The sequence below is a fragment of the Pholis gunnellus genome (assembly GCF_910591455.1).
Source record: "Pholis gunnellus genome assembly, chromosome: 2".
NCBI lineage: Eukaryota > Metazoa > Chordata > Actinopteri > Perciformes > Pholidae > Pholis > Pholis gunnellus.
The window spans coordinates 6,036,677-6,057,731 of NC_136536.1; the positions used below are offsets into that span (position 1 = coordinate 6,036,677).

The window sequence follows — 21,055 nt, forward strand, 5'->3', positions numbered from 1 at the left end:
TAATAGCAGCTGTCAATTTCTTTTAAAATGCTGGTTATTGAATTTTGCAGATATCTGGCCCTTTGTTGCAAGGTCAGCGGTTTTCAAAAATCCCTCACCTCTCCTCCCACAATTGCACCATGTGTGCTACACAGAGCATAAAATCAATGACAAATAAACAGGAAAGGTTCATTTCAGGGTCAGGGAACTACACTTGTACTTGCTCCTCTATTAAAACTCTTCCATACAATGTTCATGTTGGGGTCTTGCACTACAGCATGTTCGATGTACAACTCACCGACGACTTCCGCACGCTGCCTCGTGGTTTGGGCACGGGTCGGCTGGACTTGGTCTCAATGACGTCTGAACCGGGTACCAGTGGGAGGTTCTGGTGCTGTTTGGTCCTCTGGGCCTGCAGAGCCAGCTGATAGGCTACCTCAAACGCCTGGCCGAGCGTCAGGATAATCTCATAGGTCAGATTCTACACAGAGAGGGAGAGAGAGGAAGAGCGGGCACTGAGCATTGTTAGGCTGACTTTAGTCTGGAACGACCCTGGTGGCATTATGAGGCAGATTAGCAGGATAATCATCGGATCTCAAGGGAGGGGGGGGGGGGGGGGGGGCAGAGACGGTAATGGAGGGCTAGCTATCACGGCCAGAGCAGCACTGCGTCTACGAGGAGGCAATCAGCCCCAACTGAAGCGTGACACCTTGAGGAGATAGGGCAGTCTAGAGATAACGGTGTTGATGATGCAGGCTGTCAGACCTCCTCATTGCAAGTACGGGAGATGATGTCGGAGGAATTCAAATTTAGCGGGGAGGAAAGTTTTCAACGCTCACTAGAAATACTCCTTCTAGTATTTTCCCCTCGTTTATGTTAAGCTGACACAAAACGCTCGTCACATGACGGGACCGTGAGAGCATCCTTACCACGTCTACTGTGCTGAACACGTGGCAGTAGTGGTGGCTGGTCTGCAGGTCCTTGGTGATGTAGGCAAACGTGCACAAGTCCTCGGGGTCCTGGGCTGCACACGAAATGTTACGGATCTCGTGCTCTGCGATGATGTTCTGCACCGAGAAGAGAGGCAGCATAAGACTCAGTCTATACAGACTATAAATAACATCAACACGCGTCACACAGAATGCTACAAGTGATAAAGCATTATGAAAAAATATGATTGATAAAAATGACAAGAGGCAGTCAATAAAGAGGAGACATTGGGGCATAAATCATGCTTGAGTCATTGGAAGGGAGTGAAGCAAGACAGTAGTAGCTGGCTGAGCAAGGCAACCTTTCAATGTCTCTTTTTTTTTTATGAATGTCAAATAAATGTCAATATGCGCAGACTTGCTGCCTGTCAAACATGAACAAATCCGCCATAAACTTGCAGAAATGGCTTTTGCAATGACAGAAAAGAAGCAGCGTGAAGCTAACCTTATTGGCTGCATCGATGAACTTCACACCCTTGTAGGTGATGGAAAGGACGATAGTAGGGACTTTTCTCATTTGTTCCGTCGACTTCTGGAGGAAAAAAGGACACAGGCAGAAAGGACATTAAGGTGTATTACCATTCACTCATACTATATGTATTATGTCCTGTGTTTGTCCCCTGAGATCGGAGAGGAAACTTGCAGCATACCCGCATTTTGGCACAGGCGTCCTGCGTGGAATCGGTGCCCCGTAGTTCCTTAATGAGCATGGAACCGAGGTACTACAAAGGGGGAGAGAGAGAGAGAGAGAGAGAGTGTGTTGGTGTATATGATAAACGACAACTGCATCACATACAGTATGAGTGAGAAAGGCGTGGACGTACACTGGCTTCGTAGGCGCAGGATTCAAAGATGAGCTTCTCAGGTTGATGATGCCAGTTCTGGACCGGGGCGTACTGTGTGGCCAGACTCGGCGGCCGCAGGGTCAGACGGGGCTCTCGATGCCGTTCTTCATACCGTTCCTGGGGGGGGGTGGGGGGGAAAGTATTATTCTAAGACTAACAGAGGCCCACTGTAATCACCACATCGCATGAAGGTAGTGGAGGACGGAATGTACTGCTGCAGCGACCTAAACGTACATGTGATCTGTGTTGTTCACTGCGATATCTTTGGGTAACGTCGTAGTCGTTATCCGGCACTTTTTTCCTCCCTGGCTCTCCCACTGGCAGCAGAGGGTCCATCGAGCGTCCGGTGTAGGACTCCATGTGACTCAGCGGGGACGAGGTCTGGGATCCAGGCAGGTCTTGACACTGGAGAGACAAAGTCGGACACGGTTAGCTGTCCCACGATGAACGATGAAGTGGCCGTCCTTCATCTTTCACAAAAAAAAAAACATGCCTTCCAAAATGTGTGGACTAAAATCAAACCAAGCCTGAGAGGAAGGAAAACCACCAAACTGTCATTCATTCTTTAGACAGTTGTTGGTAAAAAACAGTCTGTAGGTCCTCACCCTGATCTGAGACAAACGAGGAGGCTTGACTGGAGGTTCCTCGTAGGGCCTCTCCGCTAAGGAAGCAATGATGCGTTTCCTGTGACCAAGTAGGGAGATCTTTAGCACCTGGAGGAAAGAGGAAATGATCTGGTGAACATGTGGAGCAGCACACGAGGAAGCAGAGGTGTTGGAAAGTTGGAAGCTTGCCAGGAAAGATCACACTGCTACTTAACATGTCATAACAGCTTACTCTTCAGACTGCACGCCTCTAAATCAGACCCTGAATGTCTTATTTTTGAATAACTCTTACTAAAGCATCTTTGGTTTGTTGGAGGAGCAGGTGTACAAACAAGTGACTGAGCTCAGTCTCTCAAAGGTGAGATATTGACTTTTTCAATTACTGGTTTGTTTCCTTGTTACCGTTAAACCTTGAACCAATCGGAAGCACTGGAAACTACCTCCCTGATATTCACCACCAACGTTCTGTGCATTTCCCTGCAGAGTTTTTCTTGAACACTTCGTAAAACTAATTTCACCCTCTGGTACTCCTCATGGTCCGTGCGTACGTCACAGCGACTCACGTTGACAATCTCCAGCTCCCACAGGTTTTTGACACAGTCCAGAGTGCGGTAGCCGCTGGTCAGGAAGTTGTGCAAGTACTCGTGCAGGCCCAGATTCTCCAGCCAAGAGGAGAGGGAGCTGCTGCCGTCACAGCCCATCGCTTTCACCTGTAGGAGAGGACTTAATCAAACACTGGTGCTTGGCTTCGGAACAAATGTACTGAGATATATATATATATATATATATACACACACATCATATTTGTGTGATATTTGTACCTCAAATAACAAATGTAGTTATTTCAATGAAACAATCTGAAAAGCTTAGAGGTGAAAGCCCTTTTTTGTGAAACTGTGACACATGGCCCCAACTAGATCATGTTTTTAGTAATGCAAAAGAGAATGATGAGAATGATTGCATGATCTATAAGCTCATCATATAGTCACCAGTCATTACATCTATTAGATAAATACAATGGAGCAACAAATAGAATATCTCCTCCTGAAATGTAGTGAAGTAAAAGTATGACCTAGCATAGAAATAAAAACACTTAAATAAAGTGTCTCGAAATGGTTCGTAAGTACAGTAGTTGGGTGAATGTTACCTTCCACCACTGCACTGCTGCCTTGGTATTAAGGGGAGACTAGCAACGCACGATGCTGAAATAAGTGTTGAAGAACTAATCAATGATTTGTCACCTTGGGTAGCGAGCGCGACGCATGCAGGATCTTCTTTCTGTGGCTTGGGTCCGTGATCCCAATCTCCCTCAAGTCCTGGTCCTCCATTACATTGTTCCCCTGTAGAAAAAAACAAAAACAAAGAGCACAAGATTGCGGTTAAATCATATAATGTTGCAGCATTATGTCAACAGTCATATACAGTAAATAAATCGATATATATATATATATATATATATACGCTATGTTCAAATCTAAAAACACAGACACCGACAACTGCCTTCAGGAGAAGAGCCAATGCTGCAGGGTAAGTATTGATCACAAGTAATGCTTCCACTGCAGGAAAAAAAGCTCAATTACTCTCCAGCGAGATCGTCAAATTCCTCCCTGGGACCCAACCTACTGACTGTAGAGGGGGGGGGGGGGGGGGGGGGCACGTCAATAACCCCTTAAATGAGATGTGACTGTGTGTGTGTGGGGGAGGGGACCGACAGGGTCGTGTGTGTTTGAATGATGGTCAAACCCATCTTTGGTTACACACCGCATCGCCTTCGGGACCGGGTGGCAGGTAACGGATAACGGAGAAAGGAGCGATAAGTCAATGTCAGAACTGCAGAATGGTCAGCGATTTGAGATGGAGGGGGGGGAATGCCTGAGCATCGGTAGTTGACTGTAACTGATGGCTGCAGGGAAGACCCCCCCCCCCCCCCCCCCCCAAAAAAAACACATCCTGACCAGTGAGAAGTCAGTCAGAGCTCCAAGTCCATCTTGTTGACTGTGTTACTTCAGAAGAAGGTTAGCAGCTAAATCTATGTGCGACATGTCTCCGACTCCTCAATATGAACCTCAAGTTAATCCTATGGTGCTCACACACACACACACACACACACACACACACACACACACACACACACACACACACACACACACACGCACACACACAGGATAGAAGCCATCTGTAGGTCAAACCTGACAGCCTGTTTTTCATGCAGACGCTGTAGATGCAAACAAGGGGGTGGAAAGGTGAGGAGAGGGGAGGAGGGAGCCTGTCAGTGAGGGTAAAAACTGCAACGTAATCGTTGTAATGCAGCTTGTAAAATCACAATGCTAATTGTTAATTTGCCATTGATGTACAGTACAGTGATGCAACTGTCTTTCTTTCCTACAGAGACGGACAGAAAGAAAAATAGAAAGGACAGCGAGACAAAGATAAAGAAATAGGAAGACAAAGAAAGAAAACAGACAGAGAGAAAGAAAGGAAGTTATGTCGGCCATGTACGGTGAGGCGCGGCCCTCGTTACAGTACGAGCTCATATTGAGCACAAGACATCGTGACGCATCTCTTTTGCTTTCTTAATACCTCGCACTAAACTGACAACTTAAAGCCCATTATCTCTGAGCAGCAACACGCCGATCGCTGCCTCTCCAGCTGCGGATTGAAACTATTCGGGGAGCTGGATGGATAATAGCACTTTCACGTTGCATGGATCATTGCATTACTGTCCCGCTGGAGATTAACTGATAAATGACTCTGTGGAGGAAATACAGCTCTAACAGACTGACTCTACAGTCTTTGCTCCCATTCCCTGGGCTGTGTTGTGCTCTCTCTCCTGTAAAGTAGAAGCGTTTTAATGTGTTCTTATGTTCCGCTTTAGGCTTTGTTGGACCCAAAGTGCTTTTAAGAAGCAGTTTATGATGTCCATCACTGAGGTAAGCACAGGAGGGAACACATTTTCAATGAAAATATTAAAGGTTGTCAAAATGTTGTGTGGAAAAGCCAATTATGTCATCAGAACAAAACATGAAAAAGGCCTTTCATGCCATTTGGTTGGCTGGCATTAATGCTGAATTGTTCATTCATTAATCAACTAGTGGATTCTCAAACAATCAATCAACTATTTAAATAATTGATTTACTGTTTAAGGCTTTTGTAAAGCAAAACAATGAAAACATTTGCCAACTGCCGTCATTTTCTCTGTTTTGTATATTTGTATACTAAATGTTTTGACTGTTGGTCACCTTGGGTTCAGGGAAATTATCCTGCTACATTTTCTAGACATAACAAATAATCGTTTCATCAAAACAACAATAATTGACAAATGAATCTTTGGCGGCAGCCCTAACAAACATTCAGTGTTGGAAGTTAAGCTGATTTGTAGGATCTCAATCCACATTAGGACTGAAAAGATTAGTCGATAAATCTAAACTACTTGATCGACAGCGACATCTGCAAATATGTTTCTATCAGCATCTTTTCAAGCAACAATATCCGACGTCATCCAGTGTCAGCTCCTACAATGTGAGAATGTGTTGTTTTTCTTTAAGTCTTGGTAGTAAACTGAATATCCTTTGGTTTTGGACTGTTGGCCGGTCAAGACAAAACGGATAAAAAAATACATTTTGCTCCCTGAACTAAGTCTCTGAATTTAAACCCTCATAAGGCGAAAGACACTTGAAAGGGATCTTCTCGCCTTTCCAAGGTCGCAGAGACTCACACAACATAAATATTACATTCCCCTCGGCTTTATCTCGATCAGCCATTCATCCCCACACAGAGACTCTGAGAACACAAACGGCGTGACTTGAGAGACGCGGTGCGGTGACAACTCCGTGGGGAGAATTCTGACTAATGTGGTTCCACTTTATCTCAGCAGGTGTAAGCTGACTTCAGCACAACTTGGGGGAAATAATAGATGTGGAGTAATGTAAGCTAGTTTTGTGTCTGTGCTGGTTTCGGGCCCATACATCTCTGCTTTCCCCCCCTTTCCTCTCATTAAAATGCTGCTCTCTCCTCGGCCCATCCGGAGAGCAGCCACTGCGGTCCCTCCGGTTTTGAAAGCACTCGGAATTCAGGCCAGGGCCTCGAGGGCACGGATCACTCATTCTGTCCGTCTAAAGGACGGCTAACCAACAGCACTAAAGTCACAGTTTGTCGTCCTTAACGCACGGGCCGTGGTTTAAAATTAGCCGCGTACTCCATCCAATTCCTGCACAAATGTTTTTCAAACGGGCAACAATTCATCACCGTCATTACCCCAAACAGCAAAATCAATGAATCCATCCCCAATCCCTGAGCCTCTAATGCATGAAGCCATTACAGAATTTCCAATTTGTCTGCAGGCTTTGGTGGCGTTGACTCTCTCTGACAAAAGCGTTTGGCTTTTATTCAATGGCAGAAAACGACAATGGAGGACAGAGAGAAGGGAGGAGACCCAGATGAATTGAGCTTACACAGAATGCAGCACAGAAATGCAAACAGATGTTTTGTCTTCTGATGTTTCTCTCAGCATTGTGCAACTTTTAGATAAAACCAAGGTCTTTCTTAAGAAGTTTTTGTCCCCGGTACGCGCCGAGTCACTTCCATTAACTTGAAGCGTAAAGTAAATTTGTTCTTCTCGAGGCGTCGCATTGAATGTTTGCTTCAAACAAAGTGAATTCCCTCCAGGAGTGCAGCGGTGACACAGCTGCCTCGAATTGCAAACTAACTTGGAGCTGTCTGCTGGCTGACCCTGTCACACAGCTGAAGACACCAGAAGCTCAGAAGGAGAGAAAAAAGGAGCCGATTCGTCTCAACGGGCATCGCTCGTCAGGAGCACCGAGGGTTGGAGAGCAGCACGGCCGCGCAGGGCTCGTCTCATCGCTGCATTCGCTCCATCGAGTCCATAAAAAGCATCTAATTGCTTTCAGAAGATGCTTTCGGTGCTCGAACACAATACAATCACCGCTGTTATTGATCCACTTCTGGAGCGATCCTGCAGGATAGACAGAGATCACAGGGAACCGACTGGCAGAGTAAACACTGTTCAATTAGTGATCTCACTGCACGGCGGACGAGACGTTTCTCAACCACTGCTTTTCAACAGCGTTCATACCCGTGGGAAGATTAAAAGAAGCCTACAGAGAGTCTGGCACAGTGTGCTGCTCACTTGAGCCTCATTTTTTTCCATTTTGAAGAATGAAAAATATATTTCTGCCTGCACATGAATTTGTCTACTGTAACAGCTCAACTACGGAGGAGATATCGTGGCAGTATCATACTCCTAAACTCGCTTTATTCAGCCATGACTTTGTAGAAATGGTGTACATCTGTAATATCTAATGTATCCGTATCAGTTTGTGTGTTTAGAGCTGATGCACCAGATCAGTTTGGTAATTACTAAAAATAGATTTGTTCCACATGAATGCAGACTGGTGTCAATAATGATGCCTCAAGGTGCTCGATGGTAAATAAATCAATATCTATACACAAACGAAGCAATAAGTTGTGTTAATTGTTTTTAAGTTATTGAAACTTAACCTCATTGTTATGAAATGTTATCAATATAGTACAAAATATGACGAAATAGAAAAAGAACTCGTCGAAATGATATTTATTAATAATGCGTTATAATCTTCTTCAATTACTTTACAAATAATTGGTTCATTTATATACTTTACACTATTTATTAATGCAAATCCTTATTTATTTATGTAAAATTGAACATTGTTGTGCTCCATGAATCTGTGCCTCACGGTAATACGAATAAAACGAGACCAAACTTCTGTCTGGTAACCTGATCCTGTTCTTTCCCCTCGAATGCACCAGAGCACATTTAACACAGGAAGAGTTTAGCAAAGACAAGGTGACTCATTTCCAAATGAGATCAATTTGTGATTCTTAAAAAAAGGTCAACATTCACTGAGAGAAGGACACGCTGAACGAAGCCTACGGCTTTTATTCTAAATCCTCGAGCGATTTCAGAAAGCCAGGTGGTCTGAAAGCTGTGTTTAAAGATAGCAAAATTGCCGTCTCTCCTCTTTGAAAAATAAAAAAAAAGGAGTGCTAAGAGCCGAGGGCGGTGTGAGCGTGAAAGACTAAAAGACAGTAGGAAGATTAAAGCTACAGACTAACTTCAGAGGCTTCAGCACAGAATTAAACATGCTGTTGATGACACCGGGTGAGGAGGAGAGAGGCTCTACTCTCAGGTTATGTAAAACATTTGAAATATTATTCATGCAAATATCAGTAAATACGGAAATTATACAGACACAGCTGAGTCCTACAGCTGGAGGATAAGTCCAAGAGCAAAAAAACATTCACATTCATTTTTGTATTTAAAGTTATATTAAAGTTTCTAGCTTAATAATGACAACCATTAAACTAGTAAAAGGGTTAGTGAGACAAAGTCTGCTCTCTGGAGACCAAGAAGTTCTAATTTACAATATTTAAAAGTCTAATTTCACCTAATATCAAAAAACAACCATCAACACTGACCGTCATTTGGCAGAACATAAACAGGAAAAGACCAAACACTGATCTAGATATACAGGAGGAGGCCAAAGCAATGGAAACACCAGTGACTCCGTCACTACTGGAATCACTGGCTCATATTAGGCTGCATGAGGTATAGCGCCCCACTGCACTCTAATGTATTCTATTCATTTCACTGTGGCTTGGGTTCAGCTTGTGTCTGCTGTTGTCGTGATTCACGAGTTAGCTGCCCCTGATTTAATAAATCCGTAGTCTGTGGAAATATGGGATTTGAGCACTGGCTTCACCTCAGGCAAACACTTTATCTTCCCAGGTAAACAGAAAACATCTGTCGGATCATGAAAGCACCTTTGAAGAACCAACATGCTGCTCGTCAACAGGTTTTCCTCCTCCTCATATTTGCGTAGGTTAACGGTGTGCGAGCGAATCGAGGAGTAACATACGGAGGGCTACGGTTAAAAATGCTTTGTTTGACATGAAAGCATTCAAATGTAACGGGTAACTCCTTAAAGTGAGTGTTAATTAGCGGTTACAAAACACTGAAATACACACATTTTGTAAAACTTAGTCAGTACAGAGTTGAATTCTGGGATTGCTGTGTAATCATCTCCCTGTAGGTGCAACACAAATAGAGCTTTGTGGCTCACGTATCATCGTATCTTTCCTATATTTATTAAGATTGTACATTTTGTATTGTACAAACTGAGATCATTTTCATAAAATGGTTGAACAAAAGTATTCCTGCGTGCAGGTTAAGTTTAGGTTAGTTTACTTTATCTCAAATTCCTGAAAAAGAAAGCAAGATGGAGTTTTTTGTGTATGGTTCCTGCATGACATGCAGCACTCTGCAGCACAGTGGTGGTGTCCTGTAAGCACATCTGGGCTGGAGATAGAATAAGTCGCATAAGACAATAACAAAAAAACGTTCATACAGTTGTACATGTGAATCCACACGTGAGTGCTGAGACTCGCCGTCTGCCTTCACGTGATCAGTGACATGAAGCGTGGTGTTTGGATGGGATAAGAAAACACATGTATGATGCATGAGAGGCCTGATGGAGGAGGAAAGAGGTTTCACCTTAACGCTCCAAGACGGCCGTCTCATTTCCAACATGCCCAGCGGCTCAGCCTACCAGCTGGGTCCCTCATTCTCTCCCCATCAGTCCTCATTATGGACACAGGCAACAGGGCAGACTCATAGCGCCCGTCGCACACTGTGGGCTCTATAAAACCTGTCAGCTTGGCAAACAGCATCCCATCGCTCACCGAGACGCTCCTCCATTCTGGCCGGTCATCGGCTTCCTTCTCAGGCAGCCGGCCCACTGACTGTAAGTGAGAGGCCACGGCAGCGGCCTCCTGAGATGGAGACAGACTGTCTGAGAGCCTCAGAGTGCAGCGCAAACCTGATTCAACGCGCGGCCCGGGCGTAATGGCATCGAAGTTCCCGTAAACAAAATAGTTGACAGCGCAGAGCAAACTGCTTATTATCTGGTTGGATGGGCGTGTAAATATGGCGAACGTCAATAAACGCCTGCGAGCTGAGAGGGAAAGTTCTGTCGTCAAATTATATTCTGAATATTGTGATGTAATGTGAGTGTATTGAATTATGTGCTGAATAAACAGTTCCTATATTACAATCGTGCAGCTGCTGGTAAAAAAAAAGAAAGTCAGACGGGAGGGGTCGTTACAGGATTTCAGCTAATTGAACTCCAGACGAAGCTAATGGGATCATCTCATCTCACAGCAACGGTAATGGAGGGTGGCGTCAATTGGATTAATGCACACAGACACGTGGAGTTAAGTAGGAGGAAGCGGTGAAAGACAAGAGGAAAAAAAAAAAAACCCGTAAAAGTGAGGAGGATCATGAAGGAAGTAAGTGAACGCAACAGTCAAGAGCATTGAGGTCAATTCGGGGAACAGAACACAAGAGAAGTGGGGAGCTCACCATGTAGTGCAGGTCGTCGAACCCATTCAGGAGGAGTTTGCTCTCGTACTGCGGCAGCCCCACGTGCTCCAGCCAGTCTCCCACGGGCTGGTCCAGCAGCCGGCCCGCGGCACCTGCTGACAGGGGAAAGCGCTTCAGGAGGGAGAAACCTTTCAGCCGGTAGCAGCGGCACTCCGAGGACGAGACGTGACATTGCCACATCATTCTCGGCCAGCAGAGCCGAGCGCACCAGCAGCAGGAAGGCGGGGGAGACAGTGTCCTCTGAGGACAGGGCGTCGGCTCCCGCAGGGCAGCGGGGGCCGAACCACAGTCGCCCAAGATGGCTTAAAGTGGCCCCTGATCTCAGGGGGGGCGAAGGAGATGATGAAGGGCTATGAGCTGGTGGACTACCAGCTAATAACACAGCTATGACAGTCAGTCAGGAACGTGATAAAAAAAACATTTAGAGTCAACCAGACGCTGCCTCATTTCACTGCTGCAAACGTAACGATAAAGTTCATCTTCAACTCGGAGAAAAGTCTTAAGTTTCTCTTTGTAATGAAGAGAAACTCAGAGGGAGGTAAACACCTGACTCAAGGGGGAAGGTGAAGTTTTTCAGCCGCATGGAAAGTTTCTTTTGGAAACTTGTCGTCAAGAAGCAGACAGTTAATTAACCAAACAGGCTCTCCCTCTGATTCACCGGCCCAACCTGCTCAGCATGTAATCCAGCACGCACGGTCCCGACAGGAACCGACCTGAGAACGTGCAAGTGTTCACGTGGAAAGCAGCGGAATCGACAGAACCCTGCGTTTGTCTGTCTGTCACGAGCTTGAGATTGATTGAGGAAAAAAGCTACACTGACGGCTGTCGGCAGCTCGAGCAGAGAGGAGCCTAAACTGATGACTGCCTCTTCTCATCTACGATTTCACTCACTTTCAAAGCAAAAAACACATTTTCCATGAATGAATACACACTTAAATTCCCTTAAGTCTTAACTTCTTAATCTCAACCACAGCTAAAAGTTAACATCATTTCCCTGCTGATAGAAAAGAGATGCGTCCTACCTCGTGCAGGACAACACATTAACAGAGCTGACAACTTACAATTAAATGTGCAAAATGCACATTTTAAAGCTTCTGTCAGTGCTCTCATCATCTATTCAACCTGGTGCAAAAGCAATCCTGTTTCAGAGGAGATTCCCACGTCATAAATCCCATTCTGGTCACACCAGAATCATGGAAATGTGTCAAAAAAAAGGGGGAAGAAAATCCAATCAAGGATCCAATCAGCTATACTTCAAATAGCACTTAAGTAACGGCTCATCCCCCCCTTCCCACCCCAAGAATGAACCAAGAGAGTGCTAAAACTGTCTCTCCTCAGTCTGGCACAGTCTTTTGAGATGCGGTCAAGTCCACTTCTGGTAAAAAAAAAAGACAACCTCTGTAGTCCTCTCTGGGCCGAGGAGCGGAGAGGACCACCTAATCCTACAGATGCCGAGGTGGCGTCCTATTGTCCTGGCTGTTCACAATTCTCCTGCCTGCAATTCCTCTCTCCTCCCTTACTCCCTCCCTCTCTCTCTCTCTCTCTCCCCTCATGGCATACGCTTCCCAACCCCTCCCTCCCTCCCTCCCTCCCTCTCTCTCTCTCTCTCTCTCTCTCTCTCAAACACTGCAGGTGGCTGCTCTGTGTTAGTGCAAGCTATCGCTACAGACCCCCCCCCCCCCACACACACACCCCTCATTACTTGCAGTGGCTCTTGCACATCAGTCCCTTTCTTATTCTCACACTCGTTAGGTTTCCTTCGCCCTCCTCCGCCATCTCTTTCTCTCTGATGTAGAAGTAAATCAGTAAAGAGCAGAAAAGTACAAGAGTCTGCAGGGCACCGAGACAATCAGCGAGAGACGTCGCTGCTCTCCAGTCAACACAGAGACGAGACAAACACTGGGCTGAATCCCAGTGTGTGTGTGTGTGTGTGTGTGTGTGTGTGGGGGGGGGGGGGGATGCATCAAACAACAGCTCGTCCCCTGATGGCCTCGTGACAGCAGCTTCAGCGAGACGGAGCTGTGGGACATGGCACCTCTCAGATTGAGGCTCGCATGTATGCAGAGGAGTGAATCCAGACCAGACGGATACCAGCGAGTGACGGGGCGCCAACTACTTCACACTGCAGTGGTCTCAGCTTTCCTCATCGCTACAAAGCAAAACGAGCACGTCCCCTGACATGCGTACTGGTTAATATTTAAACAGCTCACTCCAGTGCAGGGCATAACAAACAGGAGGGCTACAATGAGAGAGACACATACGTTTGTGTTGAAATATATTAAAATGTGGCCGAGGCAAAGTTTGAACTTGAGGTGAATGATGGAGACGGCGACGTGAAAGCTGAAAGGAAAAAGTCAATTGTTTGGGTTTACGGCCGCAGTCTCTGGGCAACCATCCGTCAAACCTGACGACAGGCTTTTGAAAAGCCTAAAGAGTAACAGGTACAGAATCCTGAACACGAAGGTATTTCTTTGCAGGATGAAAAGCTAGATCAAATGAAGTGTCTCTCAGGCACTTTTAGGGCTAAAAAGCAAACTGGTTTGTGTCACACGCATGAGAGCGACTACCGCCTCGAAATAATAACACGCAAAAGCAGATCCAGTTGGTTGTCCTCTCTATTCTCTGCACCGTTAGACGGGAAAAGCTTCTCCAACGTGTTTTCTTACCTTTCTCTGAGGCTGCTCATGTCGATTCACATCTGCTCTATCAAAACAGACCAACTGTCTCCCGCCATTATCCTATTCTACACAATTCTCTGACCGCTAACTGAATCGCAATTTGTTTTCGAATGCCTCCTTCATTGATCGTGTGTCCCAGGCACCTGATTTCCCTTGAGGGCACAGCTACGGATGAAATGTCTTGGGAGGATGATTTTAAAGGAAATCCAAGCGGGTATAGTACAACACATGCTAACTATTGTCAAAAAACTTCCCGTGACAATAAACCCATGAGCCTCACACACTTAGAGACAGGCAAAGAAATACATGCCCACTATTGTTCTCCTCAAACGTTCAGCTCTCATCTGTGATTCATTTTTGAATTTGAAGAAAAAACAAACTTCTAGGTGTTGAACTCTAATTCACATTTTACAGCATGACAAAAGGCAATGATGATCACACTCTACCTGGTGTCGCATACTGCTGATCTCTGGAGAAATCGATGCCGGCACCGATCAGCGTCATGATCTTCTCGATCTGAGGACAGGAGCAGAAGAGGGAGACACAGTAAGGAGCCGGAGGAGCCATCGTGAGTTTAGCCTCCACCTCTCACCAGCAAACACACAGAGAAAGACTCCCCAAGCATGAAACAACTCAACCACCAATTGTTCACCCTGCAAAACGGAGATGACAGAGTTACGGGAAACCTTAAGCGAGAGAGGAGTCAGTCACAGTGGTTTTATGGAGACACATAAATAAAGATTTCGAAGGGCATCTTAAGCAACTGCGCCATGGTTGATTGCCTTTATATCTCATTTACGGCCTCGGTCATGTGTATTGGCTCTAGACTGGAGGTATCCGCGTCTCATCAGCTGCCTGCGGCCAAAACTGATTTGCAGAAACAATCTGCTGTAAATGATCACAAAGCAAAAGTTTGGCGGGCAATCGAGCAAAGAGAGAAAAAGGTGTGCGAGGAGAAGAAACAGTATCAGGCGACTCATGCTTGTCATCAGTTCATTAAGCTCCGAAAAGAATATTTAATTAAACTATCTGTGTCATAATGTTTGCTCCAATCCAGTGATACAGAAGGAGTTAAAAACAAAGAGAGCTTGAGATGAAAGAGAAGCAAAGACGTTTTCTAGCAATAATTTCATGCATTTTGTATCGAATGGTGAGCGTTGCAAAAGTTGCAGCTCCATGAGTGAATGTAACAGTCTGAACATGGCTGGACTTGACCTGAGGACAGGTTGAGCGTTACCGAGGCGTTTTGTCCCGAGTGTAGCCACTGATACATGGACACACACACAGTCAGGAAATATCCTTCAAATGCATTCACGAGGGCACTGAGCTGCAATATTACACCTGTCACAGGCTCCCCCTTTCAACCGATCCACATTGGGAGTGCAGAGAATGAAAAAGGGTGGAGACCGACGGCGCTGCCCGTCACACCTGTCAGGTGTTTTTATAAAAACGGAGTGAATAGCTATCTTTATTATGACTTTTTTGGGAAATTGTCCTGGTAGCCGCTTTAAAAGCCCCGAGACAGATTTTATGTCCCCATTAGTATAATTACATAAAGCAATAACGTGCCATCGGGAGACTAAAGTCTACATTTGTCAGGTTCTCATCATCAATCTGGACGTGGATGTTTGGCAGTGAAATGACATCTAATTGGAGGAGAAAGGTCAAGAGACAGAAATCTAACTTTGAAGAATGATGCGTTATTTAAATGAGCTGCTGTCAGACTGGAGAGTAAATTAGAGCTTCTAGACTCAGAAGAAGAAATGAATAATCACTGCGATTATATCATTCCAAAAGGGTTCACAAAGCCTGGAAAAGGATCCCATCCACCTCTACAAAGAATGCCCCAGAAGAGGACAGAGACAAACCACCCCCCCCAGGAGATATCTACGTGAAGGATGGACATCTTACGCTGTCAACGGAATTAGATCTTCGTTGTTTTGTGGTGGGAGAAGTCGTCGGTTTCTGCTAAGAGAGAACTCAGGGTTTTGTTTTGCCTTTTCGTCCGTGCACACACATACCTTCACTGTGCCAGCTGTTTGAACCACCCCGTTTCATACCAAAATACCATCAAACCGAATGTAACAGGAGCATACTTTCAAATTCAATACTGTACATGTTTGGTGCATGAGCAATGAGCAATGATTAAATCCCTGAAGAATCAATGGGAGAATCCATCGATCCCGCTGCAGTACAATGCATCAATCTTTTACACCGCCTTCTGGGTTATTTTCATATTCAACATCAATCCTCAGCTCATCGGAGGAAAAACAACTGATTTCTAGCGAGGAGAGGAGGAAAGGAGATGTGTGAGAGGAAGGGCGACGGGGTGGATCGCATCATTTCAGTTAACCATCTGTCCGACGTTACGTCTCCGTACTGTTGATTAGAGTACAGCGTATTGACCAGATTGTTGATCAGTCACAGAAGCTTGACAAACGGCCTCCATCTATCAGCGCCACATGTTCCCTGCATCGGCCAATAAACGGGAAAGATGATGGTGAATTGGCAGCACCTCTCCTACCTGAACAAAGACTCAGATGAGTCAGCAAAAAATTAGCGGCTACCGTTTGTGTCAGCAGTGTCAGCGGTTTTTATCAAGAAGAAAACATTCTCCTCAAACTTTTGAGGAGTATTAGCATAAATATGAGCTTTTCCTATTGCAGATAATCGCATGTAAAGTAAGATGTTTTTGTATCATTTAGTTTTTCCATAGCCAGACTTGTATATTCTCTATGTCTTATAAGCAGGTGTAGGACAAACGGCTGAACTACAGGAGGGACTTGGCTTTAATATTTGAGGAATAATGTCTGGCCCGGTGTGTGTGGAGTCCTTGTTTGGGACTGTGTAGGAGCCGGAGGACTGTGTAGGAGCCGGAGGTTACCAGGTTACCAGCAAATTTGAGGAATTTACAGAGTTAGATGAGACTAAAATGTAAAACTATTCCTTTAAACCGGCAATAACTGGGTTTTCTTTTGGCCACTTGGAGGCATCAGAGACAAATTGTGGACTCAACATTGACATATCAGCACCTTTTAAATTGATAGGGCAAACAAGTGTACATTTACACATCCAGCAGTTACAGAGCAACACTATCATTCATTTTGAATGGTGTTTCTGGACACCTGATGAATGTTAGTCCAATATTTAATCTCCTTTTAGCTCCGGTTTTGGTCTCCACCATCAATAAGGAACTGTGATCTCGCTCTGGCATACAATTCAACTGTCAAGGTTGTTTCTTTAGCTCGCTGGGGACAACACATGTACTTTTAAACACTGAAGCAGAGGTTGTAATATTCTGTCCTCCCCATTGCCGTATCTGGGCCTCAGGGTATCTTTCCGAATGCATCGAGTGCATTTTAAAAACACACTCGCACTGCAGGTAAGGTCAGTGTGCCAAGATTTTTTTTTAATTCAAACTCAAGTATGGATGCAAGAACAAAAACACACACAGTTGCATTCGGTCTTGGTGTATCAGCATGTCCAGTATAATGAAAAAGGGAATACTATCTGCTCCAATGAGATTTAGAAGCAGCTACCGTGAAAGGCAGGTGTGATATACTGCTGGAGCTGGGTAAATATATCCTTATCGGGGGACAGGGCCCAGTGATTTCCTCAAGGTAAAACACATCCACAACAAGAAGACGCCTTTTGAATTTCATGGTCGAGGGTCGAAGAAGCTCGGTGCCTTGAGAATTAATAGAGGAGAGGGAGAGGAATGTGTTTTTGTGCCGCGACATCGAATCAATACAGAGACCTGAAATGGAGAGGGCGTCCTTTGTGCGAGTGGGGACTCGCTATGAGCGCGGAGATACAATGAGGAAGGGTCAGAAGTCAGCGGCGAGGCGGAGGTCAACAGCTGTAGAGCTGGCAGCGATGGGAGACGGTCAGGAGATTAAAAGACACACACAAACCCATTTATCACGCTTCTCACAGCAGGTCTGCTGCTCCGGGATGACTGAGCAGAATATCTGGGACGCCTGGCAGAGCTTGTTCAGGGTGAAACAAAAGGCTGCTGCAGAGAGAGAGAGAGTGTGTGCCCGGACCACCGGCCTCAAATTGGCGAGCTGGCACCAGAGCCAGGGTTGGATGAAAACTATGGACTAGTGAATGGCATCAAGCGGAACACGAGCACGCCACCGTCTAAAGCAGGTGCCAACACCTCAATGCCACAGCGGGACAAAGCGCTGTCAGCAGTCCCATCAACATCCTCCTCAAATAGCCCAATGTCAAGTGGGGTTTTTTTTTTTTAGGCGCAATGTCCGCTCCACACAACTTTAAAAACTTTGCAAACTCATCCCCAAAGGACGTGGAAATATATTAATGTACATCTTCCAATGAAGTAAAATCCTTTGTGGGAGTTAGAACAGACAGGACACCTATTTTCTCGCCAGAGCAGAGAAACACTCAGCAGTGGTGGCATGTCTCCGCCCCCTGTGGCTCTCCTGTGTTCTCCCCACGGTGGGGATTAGAGAATGGATTCCCCCTGCTGGCTGCACCGGGCCGTGACACACAGCCACGGTTTGGTTTGATCTCAGCAGGTTCAAAACACACGAGACGCCTCTGCTGCAAACACTTTTCTCCTCACAGAAATATAAAAGCGACTCCAAATCCACAATGAGTTCATGAACATGGCAACACAAGACGGGAACGGGGGGGGAATAACAAAGAGATGCCGCATGAATTGCTCCGTAGATTTTAAAATGCCACAGAGGATTAACTTTTTAAAGAACACACTCCAAAAGTAGCAGGACAACGTGAGGGAGGGGCTTGAGCCCCCCCCCCCCCCCCCCCCTCATTCTATTGTGTTGTATTTAGCAATCAGCGCATACCAATCGAACAGCCTCCACGGGACATATAGTATCCCAAAGAAATGCTAGAAAGCATCAGTTATTTCCCCTCATTCAATCCATTCGTGGCAGGTCGACGAGATTAATGAGCCTCCAGTGGAGCCGCTGCCTGTAAGGGAATCAATACTCACAAAAGCTGGTTTCATAGTGGCAACCGGATCTGCGGAGTACGAATCGAGAACGAAGTTAAGAGTGAGACGGGGCTGTGCATGGCGGCCCTCTCCTTCTGTCTCTGTCTAGAGCTCTGCGTCTCCCTTTCCCTCCTCCCATCTGTGGAGCTCGCTTTGCTGGCCCACACAATGTGCCCCCTGGATTGTCATCTTCAGTCTGATCCCGAGGACCAAGACCCAGCCCACATTAGCATGCGCTCTACACACCAGCACACACACACACACACACACACACACACACACACACTCACTCACTCACTCACAGAGCTCCGTAAATGGAGAGATGCATAGGCCAAGACCTCATGCAAGTCAAATCTCCTTGTCTTGAAACTAGAGGCAGTGTTTTGGAGGGTGGTGTTGCTCATGTGAAGAAGAAAAGGAGGGGGGTTGTGAGAACGGGAATATTTAGCAAACCGGATTAAAAGAGGAAAAAGATACGTGTGTGTGTGTGTGTGTTCCTCAGGGGGTGGGTTTGGTAATGTCCTGGGACCCCCTCGCCCCCAAATGCTGTCACACAGCTCAGTAGAGTATTCCAGAGCAGCCAGTCGTGACCAGCAAGACGGCTGCCGTCTCAGACAGAGAAACAGTAAAGAAAACACTGTAGATGGAGCAGTATGGGCCGAGGGGAGCAAGAGAGAGAACAGAGAAGCGAACACTCCCGACATCATTAAAGAGAGTGCAGGCTAGGTTACGCCCGATCAAACTTTAACTACGTTCCCCACACACTCCTCTCATATGCTATGCACTTTACATCGGCAGTGTGAATATTTCCATTTCAAGCAAGCGCAGGATTGTTTTTTTCCCGGAAAGGAAAGGGAGAAGAAAGGTTCCCGGCCGCTTGCCTTTAGCTTCCAGCAGAGAACTCCACGGCATCTCAATCGCTATTCAAGTGAGAAAGAGGCAGGCCTCCGAGTCCATTAACATTAACTAAAGCTCGGAAATTGGACAAAAGAAATTGCCCTTTCAAAAGCGCTACTATCAGACTGCCAACCAAGGCTTCAACTGAATCAAAAAGTATCTAATCTCATTTGAGAAAATATGCAATCAGTGCCATTAGAAACGGTGGCGTTGCTGCAGCAGCCTGATCCTTTATAACGTCCTTTTGGAGGCGGTGGGGGCTTACATTTTGCACATTGCATCTCGGGGGTTTGTACATTACAAATTCATCCTCGCTGCATTGCATGAATGTGAGATCTATTGGCCTAGCTGACAGGCTGCGTGGCACACAAACACAGCCGACACACGGTCTATATTTGACAAGGAGCCTGCACATACTGTACATGACATCCACCAGAGGCACGATTCACGGTTAGCAGGCTCCTTCTGTGCTGACAACCAGAGCAAAATCGTACTTTCTTTCAAGGTCAACTGCATTGTTAGTATTGTTATTATCCAAAACATTTTCTATTTTGTGGCCGGCAGAGTGGAGAGCAGATCAAATGCAGTCCCCGGTATGAATGAATAATTAAGGATGAATTGTGATGCTCATTGCCAGCAGCCTACTTTAGGATTTCAAATGAGCTTTCAGGCATTCAGATGAACTTAAAGCTGGCCAGTTCACTCAGTAACACACACTAGTTATGGAGCCGGCGGCTAATGAGGCCATTGCCTGAAGTGCATCTCCTTCTCACTGATAAGATCTCATCTTCAGTCAGAAGCCAATAACACAACCTGTTCTCCTGCCACATGGGAGGTTTTGTTATGTAAGAGGACAGCGATACCTTCTGTTTTGCTTCCTCCTCCTCCGCCTTTCTCTGTTTCAAACCAGATCAATTCTCAACTCGGTATAGAAGACGACACAAGAGCCACCGCTGGCTGAGGGCAACGATAACCACGTAATGTCACGCCCGCCTTAATCCCGTCATGTTGTCTGAGACCCACGTCCCGAGTGAGGAGGTGAGGTGTTCGTCTAACTGGATAATTACACTGCGCGGTGCCCCGTCTGTGACCACAACGTTTGAAAAGGGAATTACAAGATTCAAGCACACAAAATGTTCCCCTTTTATTGACCTTATTACTCAACCGGACCACAATGTTGTGCAGAGGGATGACGATATCTCTGGAGCAGTGTCAATACTTCCCTCTATGTCTCCTTTATAGTATTACAAGTGAACGTTTGACTTTTGAAATAAGCAATAAGTAATACATTACATTAAAATAACACCACACTTTGGAACATTTTGATTGGAAGTTGCTATTATTTGTGATGGACCAATAAATCAACCAGGCCAGTATTAGCTAATTGCAGATATATCATATCTGTGTATATATGTCAGCAAAGAAGTGCCAAACTAGGTTTGGGGGTCAGTGTCACCATTCCATAGTTTGTCCACCAGAGAGCACTGAGAAGATGGTTTCATTAATGTAAAACAACCCTCTGAGTATTTAACTTCCTCACAATTCTTTAAAAACTAAGGGTCTGTATCAAGAATGTTTGTTTACGTCCTGTGTTTATGTCAAATAAATGTATAATACTTAGTTGCAGCTGTACGTTCTATATAC

The 21,055-nt window shown here is 45.6% G+C and overlaps 1 protein-coding gene across 9 annotated transcripts in view; it reads right to left on the bottom strand.

Moving 5' to 3' along the window:
- Nucleotides 1–21,055, bottom strand: part of LOC306705100 (ankyrin repeat and SAM domain-containing protein 1A) — a gene marked incomplete at its 3' end in the record, with an annotated part of 58,826 nt that overhangs the window by 4,608 nt on the left and 33,163 nt on the right. For 4 of the 9 annotated variants that reach the window (XM_079171781.1, XM_079171777.1, XM_079171778.1 and 1 more), the window contains 12 exons: nt 15,445–15,501; nt 13,980–14,049; nt 10,835–10,950; nt 3,660–3,758; nt 2,982–3,128; nt 2,419–2,526; nt 2,048–2,218; nt 1,793–1,930; nt 1,619–1,690; nt 1,414–1,500; nt 909–1,046; nt 278–460 (listed from right to left, as the gene is read on the bottom strand). In XM_079171781.1, the coding sequence (XP_079027907.1) occupies nt 278–460; nt 909–1,046; nt 1,414–1,500; nt 1,619–1,690; nt 1,793–1,930; nt 2,048–2,218; nt 2,419–2,526; nt 2,982–3,128; nt 3,660–3,758; nt 10,835–10,950; nt 13,980–14,049; nt 15,445–15,501 (1,386 nt within the window). The remainder of the gene's footprint in view (nt 1–277; nt 461–908; nt 1,047–1,413; nt 1,501–1,618; nt 1,691–1,792; nt 1,931–2,047; nt 2,219–2,418; nt 2,527–2,981; nt 3,129–3,659; nt 3,759–10,834; nt 10,951–13,979; nt 14,050–15,444; nt 15,502–21,055) is intronic. The other 5 variants (XM_079171779.1, XM_079171782.1, XM_079171776.1 and 2 more) reach the window with 4 other exon arrangements.